The 21606-nt window shown below is 40.6% G+C and overlaps 1 protein-coding gene across 2 annotated transcripts in view; it reads right to left on the bottom strand.

The window, feature by feature from the left end:
- syt9b (synaptotagmin IXb) overlaps nucleotides 1-20839 on the bottom strand; it is a 48141-nt gene extending 27302 nt beyond the window's left edge. For both annotated transcript variants that reach the window (XM_086109424.1, XM_086109425.1), the window contains exon 1: nucleotides 20334-20839. In XM_086109424.1, coding sequence (XP_085965550.1) covers nucleotides 20334-20481 — 148 coding nt within the window. In that variant the 5' untranslated portion in view covers nucleotides 20482-20839. The remainder of the gene's footprint in view (nucleotides 1-20333) is intronic.
- Between the last annotated feature and the right edge of the window lie 767 nt (nucleotides 20840-21606).

Genomic DNA, 21606 nt, shown 5'->3' with positions numbered 1-21606 from the left:
CTTATTTCTGCCGCCACAGCACAGTTTAGTTCAAGTGAGTTCTCACTGACTCTTTTGACCGGATTCCTGATGGCCTGCTGGTACTGTGACAGAACAGCACAGCAAGTCATATGGACCCCCAAGGCTATGTCATCCCCATATATAAAAAAATTCCATTCTTTCACTGCTGCGAGAGATGTAATTAGTGTATGCAGAGAAGAGGATGAGAGATAAAATACAACCTTGCCTTTCCCTTCTGTCTTGATTTTGGCTTTCTTCCACCTTCCAAAAACATGTGCGGCCAGTTTATTAGACTCTAACTTCTTCATGGGTGTCCATGTACGTAGGAATGGCTATTTGTATGTGCCCTGCCATTGAAAACTCATTCAATACCAGCCAATTCTGGACGAAGTCTGAAAAGACGTTTAAAAACGTCTTTGGGAGTTGATGAGTTAATTAACTGCTGACCAGTCAAGGCACAGATAATGGACAGATATACACCTGCAGGGTAAAGATTATTTGGGGACTGGAATGAGGAACTGGAGAACAACTAAACATTTCCAAATACAACCCAGGCTAAAAAAATGTCACCTAAGATTGATCTTACATTTCATCTTTGTCATACTACAATGCTTATGAATTCAAAATGAATATTTATTTTACTGACACAAAGGGAATTAGATTCAAACTCGGAGTACTCTGAGTGACACAACTGAGGTTCGAATCCAGCACGAAGAATGAACTGTGGCCACTGAGAGGCCATGAATTGCTCTGTCTTATTTTCTTGTTCCCAAAGGATATTGCGCTGATGACATACCAGCGTAAACGCACCCACCAAGTTTAACAGCTGCGTGCAATTTGCACCTGTTACACCCCCTGACGGCCCACATGGCCAAGTATGAATGCACGCCTTGTACCAAGAACACCGTGGCAGAAAAATGGTAGTTAGGAAGAGACTCTCACCCAATTCATATCAACTCAAACCTGTTTTAAACTGCCAATTCACTCTGTCAAAGGGTCTTCACCTGATAAATTCAGTGGAAAAGAAGGTTGTGCAGTGAACAGACAGTGCTAGGTGATAATACTCAAGTGAGAAGCGCCCTTCCACAAGCACATCCAAGAGCACGGTGGAGACCAACTTCTGAATAGATACTTTCAGAGAGGAAAACCTTGAGGCATGATTATGTACATTGTGTCATATTCCATCATACACTGTAGATCTTTCATAGTCTCGCTTGTCATTCTGAGTCAGACTCATCCTGGCGAGCGCTTTGCAATACAGCACTCGAAGCTGAATGGAGTGTTGCAACACAGTCTTGAGACAATGGCACTGACAGGAAAGCACTGTATAACTAGAAAAGTATTGTAGCAGTTTGCTTCAAAATCCATCTATTATGCCATAATTGATGGCTTTTTTTTTTAATGCTCCACCTCAACCATGACCCTGGCGTGGTTTACGAAGTGGTATATAACACATGGAATTTTGAGTTCGACATTTAGAAAAGGCATTTTGCATATGAGTTATAAGTAGTTACTAATGGGACCGGGTGAAAAGGACATTGGACAGGAATTGTGGCTGGGATGGTGTGACGTGCTGAACTACAATTGCACGACAACTGCTCACGTTTTCGCAATGTCAACAGTGACAAAGACGAGCACATATTTAAATGAGCATTAAAACACGGCGAACTTGCTGTGAAATGAGGCCAATACAAGAGAGTACACTGTGTGCTGCTCGAACCAGGGCTCCATCTGGAATGAGCTGAAAGTGACGGTATAGTGTGTGCCTTCTTGACACACCGCTGGCTGTAAGAACTCTTTGGGGAGGATAGAGAGCATGCAGCCTTCTTCCATTGTGGCAATACCATGTCTCTTCATATTAACATTGTTTATGTTGAAATCCATCCAATCACACTTCACTTATTTTTAAAAAGCAATAAACAGTCTGTCATCAGAGCCGTCAGTTCTGTATAGCTCGAAGCGGCTTGTTGCATTCAGTAACTCCATGAATCAGTATGATCACTGCATTATACTGGAAGATGCCACAATCATCATTACGTCTTGATAGAATTTGATTCATGTAATGTTATTGAGCATGGGGCCCGTGGAGTGAGCTTTGCTGGTGAGATGCGTTTCCTGGCATGAATCAGAGCAACATGGTTGTCCAAGCTCATGTTGCAGCCTTGCTGTGGCAGGCCAGGCTCATTCTGATGCTCAAAGAGGAAATTCTTTGTTCCTTGCTCTTTCTGCAAGTCAGCACAGAGGACGACTCCTACAGCGACCATGGTAGGGTGTTTTTGTTTTTGGGTCTTTCTTCAATGTACAGTACAAACTGTTTTGGTTTTGTTTTTTTAGCTCAGGTAGGTTCGTTTTAAAAGCTCCTTCTTAATGTGAAGGTTTTATGTTTTTGGTTTGATGCATTTTTGGGATGTGGTACAACCACCTGACAAATGGATTGCTTCACATCTCCATCTGGAAAATATGCAAGCTCATCAATAAGACGTCTTGGTGCAGAAACCTGTCGGTCTACGCCGGTGTTTCCAATCCCTTATTGAGCCAAGGCACTTATTTTACATTAGAAGAATATGACGGGACACTACCAAAATACACCCTGAACAGGTTGCCAGCGATTCACAGGGAACACAGAGACCAGGTATGTCCAAAGGCCAGCCCGGGGGCCAAATACGGCCCCCGATCAAAACGATCAAATTTGTACCGGCTCGCGGCCTCTGTCATAAAATCAATACAATGCGGCCCGCCAGTACTGTTGACCACAGTATAAAATAAATTTGTACAAAACAAAAATTTACATTTCACCAGAAGATGGCAGTAGCCTTTTGGCCGCACCCTGGCCACCGTGACACTTGGCCTTGCGTGACCGTTTTAGCCCAGCCCATTTCTGACATGGCGACTGTAACCAAAAAACGTAATATCAAATAGTTCAATTCAATATCAAGAGGCACTTCCAGACGAAACATGCCAACTACGACAAGCTAACTGGAAACCAACGTGGTGAAAAAGTGAAACAACTGGAAGCTGTTTTAACGGCACAGCAGCACTTTTTCATAAGAGCCCACGAGTCAAATGAAAATACTACGAAGGCGAGCTACGAAGTGGCGACGCTGATATCCAAGCACTGCAAACCTTTCACCGGGGGTGAATTAATTAAAGACTGTGTAATGAAAATGGTCGAGAAAATTTGTCCCGCGAAGAAGCAAGAGTTTGCCAATATTTGCCTGGCTCGTAACACTGTAGTACGGCTAATTGACGACGTTTCATTCGATATTAAGAGACAATTAGAAGCAAAAGGAACTGAGGTTGACTTTTTTTTGTTAGCCTGTGATGAAAGCACGGATGCATCCGACACCGCTCAGCTACTGATTTTTTTGAGAGGAGTGGACAATGACATGAACGTGAGTGAAGAGCTTCTGGACCTCCAGAGTCTGAAGGACCAAACAAGAGGAACAGATTTATTTGTTTCTGTATGTTCCACCGTAGATGACATGAAACTACAGTGGAATAAAGTCACTGGGATTATTACGGATGGCGCACCTGCTATGACTGGCGAGTGGAGTGGATTATCAATCCTTGTCTGTAACAAAGTCAGCGAAGAAGGAGGCAGAGCTATTAAACTCCACTGTATTATTCACCAAGATGTTCTCTGTTCTAAACATATGAGATATGATAATGTTATGAAACTGGTGATAAAAGCGATTAATTATATTCGCTCCAAAGCGCTGTGCCACCGCCAGTTTCAGCAGTTTCTTCTTGATATCCAGGCTGAATACGGATATGTTTTGTATCATAATGACATAAGATGGCTTAGTCGGGGGTCTGCACTGCAGCGTTTCTACGCTCTTAGGGAGGAAATTGAACAATTCTTGACCAAAAAGGGACAACTGATGCCACAACTTTCTGATCCCGTTTGGCGAGCTGATTTAGGATTTTAGTCGACATAACGCGACATCTGAATGCACTGAACACAAGCCTTCAAGGGCAAAATGCACTGTATTCACACATCAAGGCATTTCGGACAAAGCTACTACTTTTCCAAAGACACCTATCACAGGAGCAGCCCAATACATTTCCCATCGCTGCGGGAAATTATGACCAGTTTCCCACAGAAAAATATAAGTGTGCAAATGGCAAAGTACGCAGCAGACATCTCCTCTCTGGCTGAGGAGTTTCAACAGCGCTTTCGGGACTTTGCAGCTATTGAAAAGGAGATCACGCTTTTTTCCTCTCCTTTCTCCGTGGACCCTGATGACGCTCCAGACTACCTGGAGCTGGAGCTCGTTGAGCTGCAATGTGACGCCGAGTGTCGCGGTCGGCACCAACAGCTCCCTCTTGTCGACTTCTACCGCCAGCTGGATGAAGGCAGGTTCCAAGCAATGCGAACATTTGCTAAGAAAATGCTGAGCTTGTTTGGCTCCACATACTTGTGCGAGAAGACATTCTCCGTTATGAACATTAACAAGAGCCGCGTGAGGACAAGACTAAGTGACTCTCACCTGCGTGACATCAAAACCACTGTTCTTGAGCCAGACCTGGACTGCATACTGCAGTCGAGATCCCAGTACCACCCTTCACATTAGTGCAGGCAAGATGTTTATTTATTCAGCTTTAGATTGGCTAAAATGGTCTCAAAAAACAGAGGTTTAAAGTGTCCTCAGTTAAAGGTGTTTTTTTTATGCTGGGGGGGGGGGGGGGGCGATAAAACAAACAAAATTATTTGGTATAAAACACTGGAGGAAAACGGCTGATTATCTGTGGATTAAAGTACCGGTACCTTTGAATTGCCATTCAGGGCTAGCAAAAGTAGGTGAAGCCTTTTACAATCTACAATCACATGAACGGACAACATCAGAGCCACTTTATTCCTGTCCAACAACTTAATTGGATTTTCCGAATAGAAGCTCTGACACGAATGTTCTCCTGGCCCTGAGATGACTTAAAGGACCATCAAGAACAGAAGCACTCATGGTTGCTTTTATTGATTTGACCAACTAACCATTCTGAACAATGCATTTTATTACATTGGAAATTTGCCCTGTACAAATTGTTGTCATAAAGTAATTTTACCCCATATTTGAAACCTGGTCTGTTGAAAGCCTTTACGTTTTATGTCAATGCTCTGATGGGGGGCGGCATCTCGAGTATTGAGGCTGATATAAGTGCACTACAGCAAAAGAATAGTGATGTGCACTTTGAAGCTGTACAAACAGTTTGCTTTTACCTTTGTGTTATCTCCGTATTGTGTATACTTTTACAACATACACACATAATAGTGCATTTTTATATAAGCACATTCGCAAAAGAACCTGCTGCTAGCCGGAGTCAAATATGCATTATATACTAAGGGTGACACGGGAGTGGATTTTCACTCCCGTCCCACAGAATAAATCGTCCCAGTCCCAGATCATAATAAAAAAAAAAAAGTCTTCTCCGGTCTTGCTGCTGGTGAAAACAACTCCCACCCCCATTCAAAATGATTCCCAGTCCCTTTGTCTGAGGGTTTTTTCTCCTACTGGGTAATTCCGCTTCATTTTCTCCCGTACTGTCCCAATCTCATGATGAAAGGTAAAGTTGACTCCCTTCGTGTGGGAATCTGGCAGAATTGTGACCTGCGAGATTCCCGAGTAAAATGTCAAACCAATACAGCACCATACACATGCTTACACTGAGCAGACAAGAGAGTCTTTCTTTATTGACAGGTGCTAGAGTTTTTAATGACATTGACAGGTTGCAATAGTTGTATCCCACAGAGGGCCTCAGATGGCTGTGATTTGGCGGTGAAAAAAAGCTGCATGACATTTTTCACTGGATCTCATCGCTGTATGTCTAACGGGGGTTAGCGTTTTTCCAAGTTGAATGATTGTAGACAATTATAATGTTGCATATCTCGCACACTGAGTGACATCACAACCAATCAGCACTGTGGGCAATGGTTGCCACTTTGGGCAATGTGGCTCTAAACCTTATTGACCTCGGGTTGGGGCCCAACTTTTCCCATATGAAGTGGCCATGGGCCAATCCAAATAGCTACAATGTATTAGTTAAATTGATATAACTTTCGTTTGATTGGTATTCCTTGACTAAGTCAAATCCGCTTACAGTTGTAGAAGCTGAAACTTTGTAAAAAATAAAAACAAAAAATTACATTATACCGTGTTACTCAACAATTACTAACCTGCACATACTACGAGATGGTAAATGGGCTAAGAAATTCATGGATCCAACCAAACTGCTGCGAGAATAATTGGAAAATCTCAAATCAGGATTATTAACACAAGTGGGCGCGTCAGTAAATTTTGGACCAACCATCCGTCATTGTTAGTATGTCATTATTTCAAGCCGATTCAATCCGTCATCAGCAGTCTGTCCCTCTGTCATCATTATTTTAACCACGCTTCATCCATAAATTACAGTTCATCACAGTTTTTTTAGGATCATCAATAAAGAACTGTTTACACGGGTAAACAGCATGGGTTGGTGTATAAGTAAAAACTTACAGGACCATCATTCACCAGTAGCCAGCCCACTCGTCTGTCATTATATCAGGCCAGCCCAGTCTGTCAGTCGTTACGATGTCACTACTTACACACGGACGCAGTCAGAACAAGCAAACAACAAAAGAAGAAAAAAGCAGAAACAAACATTCAAGCAGCATCGTGACATAAAAAACAATTTGGGACAATGTCATTGCGGTCTGTGGGACAGAAACGAATACAACACATCCTTTACCAACAAGGACGACCTAAAATAGTGGAGCAGGCTTGGAGAATGGAAACGAAGATTTAACAGGCAATACAACCACTGGCCACCAAATTAGTATGCAAAGTTAAATTCTTTTTTTTTTTATTATCAGAGGATGAGAAGCCCTTTCTGTGCTATGCTCGGAGCAACCATTGTGTAGTCACGTCAGCAAAACGGGAGTACATCACTTATGGACTGAAGAACCTTCAGTTGGAACTGACAGACTGCCCACCAGTTGGGTTAGTGGCAATTTGGAAGACCGCTTCCGTCTGTGCTTACTCTATCAGTATTTTAAAGTTTCCGTCTTTCATCATTTGCCAGCAAAATGGTAGTGCATCAGCGTCTGTACCGACAAAATTCAGACCTCTGCTTTTTAATACAAAAGTAACTCATGACTACATTTTACGACAGCACATAAGACACTCTATAATATAGTGAGAACAATGATGACATTTAAGGAATATAAAGATTTTAAATTAAGTAAATGTTAAATAAAATTGGAAAGAAGTGCCAGTAAAAATGTAGTCCCACAGTCTACAACTGATTGTGAAAAGTGTTTCATCCACCATAAATTTTGCTTGACAATCTTGTTCTGTATTTGTTGCCCATTTTCTTTGATTAAAAAAACGTTTAAAAATCCCCTATCTTTCCCTCGAATGTTGAATATAGGTGGCCTAAAGTTTAGCGTGTTTAAAAAGGGCCGCAAACTTTTTTTCATGTGCAAAGATGTGGACGCGTTGGCCCACATCTGATCAGTTGTTGAAAACCCATGCACAGACAAGTTTGCCTGCATAGTGCAATTAAAACCGTGGCAATGGAAATAACTTTTCTGCTTGTGTCAACATTTTTGTAAAGCCAGATGGTAACAATGCAACTCTGCATGTCCTTATGTCTGGGTCATTTGGATGTGCAGGTTTATCCAAATCACACGTACTCAAAGCACGTTAAAAAAACAAAAATATTGCCTTTATGCGGTTGAAGGCTTTTGTACCGCTATCAGAGTGATAGATATTTTCATATAACTTGAAAACAAGTTAAATTTGACCTGAATACAATATAAGTGTTAAAAGGGTTCACTGCTTGGTAGCATGGCAATAGCCCGCACTGAGGCCTCTTGGTTCTGCCTAATTGACCTAATTTACAAAGGAATAATCAAATAAGTTTTTTTTTAGAAGGTTTGGGATCATTTTGGTCACCTTCTTTTTTAGTTGTCCCCAGTAGGTCCCAAAAAGCTGACATGGCTCGAAAAATGACTTCTGGAAAATGTATACTTTTTTTTTTTGGTCGATCATCAGTGAAAGATTCACAGCCTTTTTGGGAGGCTGTTGCTGTCGGTTTTGCGTCTCACTAATGGTAGCAACGAGCTGGTGTGTAGCTAAGTAATCTGACAAATGGATTGCTTCACATCTCCATCTGGAAAATATGCAAGATCATCAATGATACATCTTTGTGCGAAAAGCTGTCGGTGAGCACATGGCCCACCCCAGTGTTTCCAAACCCTCACTGTGCCTAGGCACTTACTTTACATGGGAAAATCATGACAGCACACTACCAAAAAAGAAAAAAGGGGGAAAATGGCACAATAGTATGAATACTTAAATAGTGCAGATTTTTCTCAATGTACTCACAAATGTTCTTATTTAGTATGAAACCCTGCCTGTGTAATTGAACGCAAATCTGACGTTCTCTCAGGTAACCACACATTTTATGAATGGCAACAGGTGGATAAAAAAGTTAATTGTAGGTTCTGCGATAACATCAAAGAACATTTAATTGTAATTATTAAATATCCATCCACACCTTCTTTTTTCTGATCCACTTATCCTCACAAATGTCGCGGGCGTGCTGGAGCCTACCCCAGCTGTTTTCTGGCTGGTTGCCAGCCAATCGTAGACGAACAATCATCCATGCTCACAATCACACCTAGAGACAATTTAGAGCTGATGTCAAAGTTAAGGCCCGGGGGGTCAGACCTGGCCCGCCACGTCATTTAATGTGGCCCCCCAAAAGAAAATTATGCGTATCAACTTGCGTGATCCTTGCTAAAATCTGTATCAAAATGTCAAATTGTCATGGATAATAAAGGATTTTACAATAATTTGTGTGGCCCCGTTTATACTCACTTGAAAAATAATTGAGTATTGTAGTTGACTGATTTCAAAACTAGTAATACATTAAATTTGGTGTGTACAAATAATAATGCGATGAGACAACCTTGTTTTTGTTTCACTGTCGGCCTTCTAAAGGAAGACGTAACTGCAAAGTGGCCTGAGACAAAAATTAGTTTGACACCCCTGATTTAGAGTGTTCCATTAACCCGCCATGCATGTTTTTGGAATGTGGGAGGAAATCAGAGTACCCGGAGAAAACCCACGAAGGCACGGGGAGAACATGCAAACTCCACACAGGAAGCCCGGAGCCGGAATCGAACCCCTGACCACTGTGAGGTGGATGTGCTTACGACTCCACCAACGGTCCGCCCTGATTATGAAATAATTGTAAAAATTAAGTGAAATTGATGAAGACATCCGTGAGGATCTCTCACAGCACTTCACTGTATCATGGCACCCTGGTTGGGAGTCACTGGCCTACATCATCTGCACTTACTCATCCCCATGACTACCAACAATCAACTGCTGGCTCAAGGTCACATCATCTCCAGATGGCATGGCACAAAAATACATCTCTCAGGTACTCAGACTCAACAACAATTCTACTTACTCCCGCATGTCCACTCGTGACATACGGTGAGGCACCGACAAGAGAGTTTACAAATTCATGAGCCAAACTCAGCGCCGTACTAAATTAGTCACCATATATATATATATATATATATATATATATATGTAGAAGGAGTCAAGCCATATAAACAACGATAACAATTCTTTCAACTCTATATTTCCATCATAGGCGTAACCAAAGATGTATACACAGTATATAAATATATATATATATATATATATATATATATATAAATTCCTCGTCTCACCCCCCCTCGGGTGGTGTCCGTCCCTCATTCAGCTCGGGTCCTCTACCAGAGGCCAGGAAGCTTGAGGGTTCTGCGCAGTATCCTTGCTGTTCCCAGCACTGCACATTTCTGGGCTGAGATGTCCGATGTTGTTCCCGGGATCTGTTGCAACCACTCATCTAGTTTGGGGGTCACTGCCCCGAGTGCTCCGACCACCACAGGCACGACTGTCACCTTTACCTTCCAGGCTCTCTCCAGCCCCTCTCTGAGCCCTTGGTATTTCTCGAGTTTTCGTGTTCCTTCTTTCTGATGTTTCCATCACTTGGGACCGCTACATCCACTACAACGGCTTTCCTCTGCCCTTTATCTATGATCACGATATCTGGTTGATCATGATATCGTGATCATAGATATGATGATAGATATGATTACCATCTTGTCAGTCTGGATCTGGAAGTCCCACAGGATCTTCGCTCTGTCATTCTCCACCACCTTCAGAGGTGTTTCCCATTTTGACTTTGGGGTTTCCAGTCCATACTCCGCACAGATGTTTCGGTAGACTATGCCAGCCACCTGGTTATGGCGTTCCATGTAGGCTTTCCCTGCCAGCATCTTCCACCCTGCAGTTATCTGTTGGATGGTCTCAGGTGCCTCTTTGCACAACATACACCTTGGGTCTTGTCTGGTGTGGTATATCTGGGCCTCAATGGCTCTGGTGCTCAGGGCCTGCTCCTGAGCAGCTAGGATGAGTGCCTCTGTGCTGTCCTTCAGGCCAGCCCTCTCGAGCCACTGATAGGACTTCTTGAGATCGGCCACTTCAGTTATGGTCCGGTGGTACATCCCGTGTAGGGGCTTGTCCTCCCATGATGGTCCCTCTTCCAGCGCCTCATCTTCTGTTCCCCATTGTCTGAGACATTCTCCGAGTACGTCATCCGTTGGAGCCTTCTCCTTGATGTATTCATGGAGCTTGGATGTTTCATCCTGGACAGTGGCTCTCACACTCACTAGTCCCCGGCCTCCTTCCTTTCGGCTTGCGTACAGTCTCAGGGTGCTGGATTTGGGATGGAACCCTCCATGCATGGTTAGGAGCTTTCGGGTCTTAACGTCCGTGGTCTGAATCTCTTCCTTTGGCCACCTTATTATTCCTGCAGGGTATCTGATCACTGTCAGGGCATAGCTGTTTATTGCCCGGGTCTTGTTCTTGCCATTGAGATCCATGTGTCCACTTATCTTAGCCGCAATGATGCCTGACATGAGCTTCCATGTTGTGGATAGACAGGTTATTGGCCGATAGTTGGATGGGACTGCACCCTTTGAGGGATCCTTCATGATCAGGATCATTCGCCCTTCGGTTAGCCATCCTGGGTGAGTCCCATCCCTCAGCAGCTGGTTCATTTGTGCTGCTAGGTGCTCATGGAGTGCTGTGAGTTTCTTTAGCCAGTAGGTGTGGACCATGTCCGGGCCTGGTGCTGTCCAGTTTTTCATATCTGAGACTCTTTCCTGTATGTCTGCCACTGTTATGGTAACTGGGTTCTGTTCAGGGAGGTTGCTGTGCTCCTCCCTCAGGATCACCAGCCATTGTGCACTGCTGTTATGTGCAACCTCCTTCTCCCATATGCCTTTCCAGTACCTTTCAGTTTCCAGTCTTGGTGGGTCAGCTCTGTTGTTAGGACCCTGCCACTGAGCGTACACTTTCGCAGGTTGTGTTGCGAACAGCCTGTTTATTCGTCTGGCCTCATTCTCTTTCGTGTACCGCTTTAGGCGGCTGGACAAGGAGCCTTTGTTTGGCAGTTTCGAGTGCTTCAGGTATGGTCATCCGGATCATATATATATATATATATATATATAAGAATGCCCGCGTGAAAAAAACTGCAAACCAAAATTAGATCTTCTGGACTGGGGTTGGTTTATGTAATCTGTTTATGATAAATTTGCGTTAATGCCTCGGTATGAAATGAGCAAATGACAAGCTGTGTAAATCCAAGTTGCTGTTTAATAAACAACCGCGACACTGATTGCATTTAACAATGTGTTTTTTTTATAGAAAAAAGAAAATGTTTTTTTTAATTTAAAAAGAGATTTCAACAAAATATTGGAACGCATATGTAGTACTTCAACTGATGCTACGTTTGCTAACTGTAAAGCTAGTAGCTGATTAGCAAATGTATGTCATTAAAAAAATGTGTTACCTCAAATTCTTTTTGGAGAATGGGCAGTCCATACTGCCCTCTCCCTACCAGCAAGGAATGTGTCTATACTCTCTCTCTTTTTTTTGCCTTTTTTGAGAAGAGAAACAACGCACATGTGCATAATGCCTCAGTCAACATGACTTGGCTAGCTCCTTTTCCCACCTCCCCGATGGACCTGCACAGATAGCCCGGTCCAAGACAGAACAATGTATATCCGGTCGTCTGAATTTCAAAGTGCAACAGGCGTTTGATACTTCAGTCATTTGAGACACTGTATTTGCAGTAGTATACCACAAGGGAAAGGTATCGATGAGCAGACTCACACAAGGAGCACAGTGGCACAATCTCTGAGCAGCAAAATGTAATGTAATCCAAAGGTCACATGATGACAGCTAACACCAAAATCTAACAGTGGGGGCCTAAATTCATATGTGGCAGCCTGCCACAGACACATGAACACATACTTCAGTTGTAATGTTCAAATTTGCAAATTGGTGAATTATGATATTACGGCCAATCATAAAATGTACAAAATATCGGCCAATGAGATCGGTCCAAAGTCTAGTAAATGCCTGGTTAACCGATCTACTTATGTGAATTTAATAGTTCATTGTAATAAAACCACTGACTCACATTAAGGGTCGAGGAGGATGCGAACACAAAGTCCCAAGTGGGTTTTGTCTATTTGCTTTGTTTTCTTTTTTTAATTACTATTTTTTGGGGGGGAGGGGGGTCTTTAATGTTCCTCTGGGCTGAATTCAATTACATAAAACATTTTTCCAACAAGGGCAAGTCAAGAAACATCAACACTTAGCGTAGGATTAGAAAGATTAGTTTATCTTATTTTTTTCTAATGTTTTGTGTTGTTTATTATTTTACTTTATGTTAACTGTTTTGTAAAGCGCTTTGTAACAGCTGCAGCTGTTGTGAAAGCGCTATATCAATGAAGACTCCAAGTACATGTCCTTTATGAACCTGCAAGTATGTTGACAAAATGCATGTGTAACAATACAATCAATAAAATACAAAAATATGCTGTCCAAAAACTGTTTATATAACAAAAACTGCAATACAGGTGTATCCCCTAAAAATCACAACAGTAAAATACATACAGTATTTTAATGTTTATTTTTTTCTGTCTTGGGAAAAAAATGTGTATTTTGGATTGTTTTTTTGGATGCATTATTTGGTTTATGACAATGTTTGCCTGCGTGTCATACAGTTTTCTTGCTAGTTGCAAGTAACTGTCCCGTTGATCACTGATGTCTGGTAATTCTTGTGCATACTGAAGGATTTTTGTTGCCATTTGCATTGCTTCCTTGCTGGATGGTGGCTTGTCATCAGGAGTTTAATCGATGCCTTGTTTTTTAAAGTTTCGTAAATTTGCGTCTTTCCGACTCCAAGTGTCTGCTGGATCTTTTTAACTTTGTGTCCAGCCTCGCTCAAACGGATGCATTTCACTCGCTCCGCTCCAGTCGTTAACAGTTCTTCATGCGATGATCGACACGACGTAAGTGAATAAAGTTAAAATCTTTCGCAATTACAGTAAAACGCACGCCAATAAAAAGTCGCTTACACGTCTTTGTTTCGAATCTGATGAATGAAAACGGCGAAGCGAACACGTTTCTTCGGTCGTGTCGAGTGGGTGCTGCTTTTAATAGTGCCGCGTTCTCCAGGACGTGAGTGAATAAAGTTAAAATCATTCACAATTACAGTAAAACGCACGGCAATAAAAACTCACTTACACGTCGTCGTTTAGAATCCGATGATCGAAAAACGCGAAGTGAAAACTTGTTTCAGCGTCAGTCTTTTCCGTCGCATCGGGTGGGCGTTGCGTGTATTTAAGCTCCCGCGGCATTACACCTCCATCCGGGTTACGGGTAGTGGAATTTCCGCTTACGCAAGTTCCGGTAACACGTAATATCGTAGTCAAAATGTTAATGCATAGGTTTTTATTCCGGGTGAAGGATATTCCTTTCCATAGAATTCCGGGGATGGGAATATTTACTGTATATGTAGACAAAGCACTTAAATGCAGTAAAATCGAGAGAGTGACAAACACAATAGAAAACCTAATGGAATGTCTAACCATTGAAATACATAATAAAAAGGCATCAAATATCATCATAAGTTGCATCTATAGGACACCAGGATCATATTGACACATTCAATAAAAAACTAACAGTTATGCTCAGTTACTACAACGATAAGAAAACACGAATAATATGTGGTGACTTTAACATTGACTTATTAAACCCAAATGGACACCAAAAAACAACTGACTTCATAAATACTATGTACAGCAACAGCCTTTTCCCAGTAATCCTGAAACCTAGCAGAATAACAGTTGACACGGTCACATTAATAGAAAACATATTAATAAGATTGATCATAAAATGGAAAGTGGACTTCTCATAAATGACATAAGTGACCACCTACCTGTCTTTGCAGTTTTTCATAATTATTTTGATAGAAAAGCTAAGTCAACAACTCACATAGCAGAAATAAGACTAAGAACCCAACACTCCATCGATGCTTTTAAGCAAGACCTAGAAAAACAAAACTGGACCGAGGTCTACTCAAACGAAGACCCAAATACAGCGTTTGAAGTATTTCAGTCTCCCATAATCTCCTTATATGATAAACATTTTCCATTAACTAAAGTCTCCAAAAAGTATAAAGACCCAAGTAAGCCATGGATAACGAAAAGCATAGAAAACGCATGTAAAAAGAAAAACAATTTATATAAATTGTTTTTAAAATTGAGAACTGAAGAAGCAGAAAAAAATAAGTAAATATTATAAGAACCAGTAAAAGAGATCATTATCATGCACTATTAGAGCAGAATAAAAGTAACACACAAGAAATATGGAAAATACTTAATCAAGTAATCAGAAATAGTCCTAAAAAATGGATTATCCGAAGTATTTTATCAAAGGCAAAAATACTATTCTGGAGTGCAGAAATAGCAACTGAATTTAATGAGTATTTTGTCAACATCGGCAGTAACCTAGCAAAACAAATTACTGATCCAACAAACTTGTTTGAAATAGATAGATACGTAGAAAAAAACTCCACGATATTCCTTACTGCTGTAAAACAAGAAGTGTCACGTTGCGGGGTGGTGGTGGACCCCAAAAAGCAGGCAGGAGGGAGGAGCAGGGTGTATTTGAAGAATTGTATTTAAAACAAAGAAAACTAAATCCAAAACAAACAAAGTCCAAAGTATCAAACAAAACCCATGACTAAAGCTAAAATATAACAATGAACTAAACATAACAGAAGCCAAGAGCAAACAGCAACACACATGACAGTAGCAAAAAGCAAACAATGACCCGACACTGAGTGTTCGGGCTGGGAGTCCTTTTAAAGCCTTAATTAGTTATGACCAACAGGTGTGCAGCTGCCAGGGGAGCCCTACAGTGCCACCTGTTGGTCCCTAAACCGAATCATGACAAGAAGAAGTATCAAATATTGTAAAAACTTTTAAAAATAAAAAGTCAACTGATTGCTTTAATATTGATATGACAATAATAAAGCAGATTATAGAATATGTAGTGCGACCTTTCACGCACATATGCAACCTGTCATTCAAAGCTGGTATCCTTCCATCAAAAATGAAAATTGCTAAAGTTATTCCAATCTATAAAAGTGGAGAAAGACATCTGTTTACAAATTATAGACCAATATCACTACTACCACAATTCTCAAAAATATTAGAAAAACTATTTTCTTGCCGACTTAATAGCTTTATACAAAAGCATGCGCTGTTAAGTGAGAATCAATATGGCTTCAGGGAAAAACGGACCACCTCAATGGCAGTTATGGAGTTTGTGGAAGCAATAGCCACTAATATAGACAGCAAAGAATTTACTGTTGGGGTTTTCCTAGATCTAAAAAAAGCTTTTGACACAATAGATCACAGTATATTATTGAAAAAAATAGAAAGATATGGCATTAGAGGTGTATCTTATAAATGGATAAAAAGTTATTTAGAAAACAGATATCAGTACGTGCAGCTCAACAATAAAAAAACAAATCAACTGAAAATCACTCATGGAGTTCCTCAGGGGTCAGTGCTTGGTCCAAAACTATTCATCTTATATATACTGTAAATGATATCTGCAAGGTCTCAAAATAATTTAAATGTGTCCTATTTGCTGGTGATACAACTTTCTACTGTTCTGGAATAAATCTGAAACAGCTCCTGACAACCGTGGAAAACGAATTAAACAAATTAAAAAACTGGTTCGACAGAAATAAATTGTCACTTAACCTGAAAAATTGAAGTTAATTGTTTTTGGCACAAGACCAATCAAACACCAAGCTAAAATTATGGTAAACTCAATTGAGATAGAAAGAGCGTATGAAACCAAGTTTCTCGGATTAGTAATAGACTCAAAACTATGTTGGAAGCCACATATCGATAACGTAAAAAGAAAAATAGCCAAAACCGTAGGGATCCTCTACAAAACCAAGGAAGTGCTAAATAAGAGATCTTTGTACACATTATACACTTCATTATTATTACCATATATGACCTACTGTGTGGAAATATGGGGAATGCCTGCAAAACAAACACACTCCCTATTCTCAACCTACAAAAAAAAGCAATTCGAATTATTATTAGATCAAAATATACGGAACCCCCAAATCCACTATTTATCAAATTAAATATGATGAAATTTTATGACCTGGTTGACTTTAAAATGGCCCAATTAATGTACAAAGCACACAATAACCTGCTCTGCCAAAACATTCTGAAGTTTTTCGAAATTCGAGAAAGCAGCTATGATTTAAGAGGTACCAACTTATTCAAAAAACTCAAAACAAGAACAAATATCAAGCAAAGAAGTGTATCTATCAAAGGTGTTAATCTGTGGAATAATTTTGAAACGGACCTGAAAATGAGTAAATCGCTTGCCGAGTTCAAAAACAAATTCAAAAAAATAGTACAAACAACCTACATCAATCAGAGTTAAAATGATAAATTCTAAACATTAAATATAATGATAAATCAGAACTAAGTTGATAAATAGAGAAAGGTATATAAATATCCATTATGAATACAAGAGAAAATTGACACAAGAGTGTCAGGGTGTGGATGTATATAATCCCGATACAAACCAAAAGTTGTAAAAATATCACGGCTAAGGGTAAAGTATGAGCCTTAATGGAAACGTCTTTCTTCTTACTTTCTTTCTTTTTTGATTGATATAAAAATGATTTATTAGATATAAACACATAACGGGGTAGGACTAGATAAGTTTTTTACTTCTTCCTACTCCCTTTAACATAATAACTGTGTTGAATGAAGACTGATTTCATTCTTTTTGCTATTTTATTTACCTTATTTTCTGTCAAATTATTACTATATATGTTTTGTTCAATAAACCAAACCAATAAACCAAACCAAACCAAAGATGTATTGTATTGTATTGTATTGCAGCTGGTGGTCCGGTAGTCCAGTGGTGAGCACGTCGACTTCACAGTGCAGAGGTACCTCCCACATTCCAAAAACATGCATGGCAGGCTGATTGAACACTCTAAATTGTCCCCAGGTGTGCGTGTGGGCGTGGATGGTTGTTCGTGTCTGTGTGCCCTGCGATTGGCTGGTGACCGATTCAGGGTGTCCCCCGCCTACTGCCCGAAGACAGCTGAGATCGGCTCCAGCACCCCCTGCAACCCTAGTGAGGATAAAGCGGTTCGGAAAATGAATGAATGTATTGTATCTTTTTAATAAAGAATGTTACATTCCTGTAATGTCAAGCAAAAGATTGGTCCACAAGGTAACGAACAGTATGTGTCTTTCTACTCTTCTGCAGCCTACTAGGCTAATATATTCAAAGACATAAATCCATGCAGATGGTCTCCAGGTCAAAATGAATAAGAATGTCTGGACAGCTGTTGACCTAATTACAGTTACAGGCTACAAGATTTTGCTTGTGCTGTTTGTTACATCAACACATTCCTGAGGCCAGTAACTAGAGCAGCAACAACCATTTGTTCGTGTTATATCTCTTTGATCCAAGCAACTCCTTACAAGGGCTCAAACCAAAAAGCAGCAGCTAACAATGAATCGTGCTGTCGTGTTCATGTAGAACAAATCAAAACAGCCAGCAATGTCCTGAATCCAGTTAGCTCATTCTTCAAGAGATTATTTCAAATGACATTAAGCAGGTTTATGAGGGGAATACTTTTGCAGGCGTTTAATGTCATTGGTCACATTTAAAGTAAAGTAACAATCGGTTGCCATAAGGTATTTGACATGTGTTGCGTCTGTAATATTCGATTCATAATCCGATCGAGATGCTGTTCTTAGTGGTCCCTTTACACATACAGTTGTTCTTCAGGGAAATGTCTAATTGACTTATTACAATTTTGATATCGATTTTTTTTTTTATTCCAGTTGTATTCATTTTCCATGTTTCATCCTTTGAAATGCAGTTTGTATGTACTGTATGAGTAGGAAAGATGTTGAACGTTTATCGAAAAACAACAATCTATGTGCGGTGCGTTATTTCAAAAAGCATAGCGTCTCATTAATTAATTGACAGAAAATGTGTGAAATTATGCAGTCATTGTGACATACAAGCAAAAAACAACAACAAATATTTAAATCAACCATCGCTTTGGTGGGGAATAATCCTCTTTAAATCCAGTATCAGTGCTTGATTTTTTTTTATATCAAATGTTGTCTATCAATGATTTCCTTTGTGTGAAGGAACCTTTTAGGTGAGAGTGGGCCAACGAGCACATAGGTCTGGTAAATTTACACAAATGATAATGATATGAAATGATCATTAAGAATGTAAAATGGCAAACGGTGTACTTTTTAAGTGCAAGTTGGCATTTGCATTTGGATGCCACAATATGACAAATCCCTTCAACTGGAAACTGTACGCTGAAAAAAAAATGTGTGTTGAATTTACTCGGCGGCAACGTGGTTGACTCGTTAGCATATCCGCCTCACAGTGCAGAGGTGCAGGGTTCGATTCCAGCTCCAGCCTTCCTGTGTGGAGATTGCATGTTCGCCCCGTGCCTGTGTGGGTTTTCTCCGGGTACTCTAGTTTCCTCCCACATTCCAAAAACATGCATGGCAGGTTAATGGAACACTCTATATCAGAGGTGTCAAACAAATTTTTGTCGCGAGGATAAGCGAATTACAAAATGGATAGATGGATGAATTTGCTCAATTTTATTTCATCAAGTGGTTGGACAAAATAAAAGCATCTGTATTCAAATACAATTTTAAAGTAGAGTAGGAGTCTACTTATAAAATGCATCTGCAGATCCAGATGCTCTTATTTTGTGCAACTATGTGCCAAAATGAAATTGAGTGAACTATTTTCCAGAGTATGATTGATCAATTGAAATGCATGTACTGTGACTTTTTTTTTGTCCTGTGGAACCAATTGTCTGAGTGTCTCAACAGGATCCCGGCAAGAGGTTTTTTTTTCTTTTTTTGTCAGAGAGCATCACTCATTGTACATTACTTGTAGTCTTCCGGTTTACAGGAGTGTTGTTTGATGTGGATCAAACCTCGTGTGCATGCATTTAGAGCAGCCTAATACAAGAGGAAGTGGGTCACAGCTCCTCGGGGGAACCAATCTGGCAGCTTGAAATTCCTTTTCATCATACATGTTTAATGATGGATTGTATCATTTTTTAAAAGGCAACAGCCACGCCTCAGAGGCAATTAACAAAGGCAACTCGCACCGCATGCACAATAAGAAATTTCCATGTATCTGCTCAAATATAAATATGTAAAGTTTGCACATTTATTACCAATGCGCAGGAGCCTATATAGAGAAGAGACAGTGTGACTTTGTTTTTTATTGAAATTAATGTCCTGTTAATTTTTGTTGAACGATCTTGTTTTCATACTGGCTTTTTGGGTCTCTGAATATTCTGTTTCTGCACATCTGCCAAATGCATCCATCTGAGAGTCAAACAAGCAAAATGAATGCGTTTTTGTATCTTGTTTGTTTTTGCGGTTGCCATTCCTGCAAAGTGCTCATCGGAGCTAAGAATGTTGGCTGGGGCTTTTCTACCTCACTGTCCATCGAGTCCATTAGAAGACGATTACAAAAATCAAAACAACTCTCCATTTGAGCTTCCTGCGCTGTGTTTGACAATTGAAACTTTCAAAGGTGCAAGCAACAAGTTCACAATTGCTACTTTTTTCACATTTGGAATGAAATGAGTCGCCATTTGTTGTATGTAAAAACCCCTAAAGTTAGAAGAATAGTGCGCACGTCAAATGGATATAAAGTTGCGTGCATACTGTATGACAAGAAAGCGTCGCGTGAGGTGGTGACTGGCTGTATTGTTCAAAGAGAGAGAGAGAGAGAGAGAGAGAAAAAAGAGATTCGTAATCTCAATCGAAGTATTTTATGATCCTCAGGCAGCGTTGCTTGTCAATTCTTCATGGTGCTTACCTGAGTCCGTGTAGCGAGGTCTGGCCAGGTCCCTGAAGTAGTAGGTGAAATCCAAGCAGTTGTCATCCTGCACCTCTCCTTTGGAGCACAAGTCGGAAAGCAGCTCGAGCGCCTTTCGACAAATCTCATACTCTCTTTCTCCAGGCATTGCCCTCCAGCATCCTCCTGACTGCTCGGCCACCTTGCCCGATCCTCCACCTCAGTCACACGACCGGAGACGCACTACAGTCACCGCACCGCACCACGGCTACACCCCTGGATGGCGACGCATATGCCAAGTTTGTCTGAGTTTCAGGTTTTTTATTTTTTGTCTCTTTTCAGCAATTATGGCTTAGACGAGCTATTTAAAACATCCTCGGGGTTTATTTTATGTTTTATTTCACAAAAAAAAAAAACAACGAAGGCTCCCAAGCCTGCCTCCTGCTGTTGTTTGTCCTATGTCCGCTACATGACGCATCAATGGCTGCGAACGAATGAGCGACTGGATGCTCTCTGCTCTCATGCGGTGATCCTTTCAACGCAATGGGATGATGCTGAGATGCACAGGAAGTTAATATGACTCCATCAGTTCCCGCCCCTCTTTCTCCTTCACGGCATATCCACCGCCCTGCAAATCAAACAGGCGGTCTCTCTTCAGTGAAGAGTCTTCACTTGTGATCTTTATATATATATATACTGTATATATAAGAAGGCTAACCTCTCCACTTAGCTTCTTTATTGATGAAGAGCAAACTGTGACCGTGCTCACCATTTATTTGTGCACGTATAAGACAACGATTTGGTTCTTTCCACTGGAGTGATGAGGTAATGTCCCTTAGCCACCTCCATGTCGTAGATGGCTGGAGGCCGAGTGGGATGTAATGCACGTGTCTGACCTTTACTGATAGGAGTAATAAAGAAAAAAGCACAAGGAATAAATGTGCCACTTTAATCATGATAAATCCAATAAAAGGCTCTCTGCTGAGTCTATCAAAAGCTACAGACAGGTTCACCGACATTGAAAAATAGTCCCAAGCTCAATAAATTTAATATGTAACCATTTAGCTACAGTATAATTTAGGTTTAAATGTAACCCTGATTAACTTCATTCAACTGGTCCAGTCATGTTTTTTGCACAGATAAACAGTGAAGTTGCACACGTTAAAGCCACTGTCAAAGCTGTTTCACTATGCATAGGGCTCGGCATCGAAAATCGAGTTGAAACGAGACCGACATTTTGGCTGTTTCAGAAGCATTCAGTACTTTTAAAGACGCAGCTTATTGAGTCACAAAT

Source organism: Hippocampus guttulatus, chromosome 4, assembly GCF_054856545.1.
Source record: "Hippocampus guttulatus isolate MCC_2025c chromosome 4, RoL_Hgut_1.0, whole genome shotgun sequence".
In the NCBI taxonomy this organism is placed as follows: Eukaryota; Metazoa; Chordata; class Actinopteri; order Syngnathiformes; family Syngnathidae; genus Hippocampus; species Hippocampus guttulatus.
Note: the sequence above shows the minus strand (reverse complement) of the source record. Positions and strands in the feature narration are given on the sequence as shown.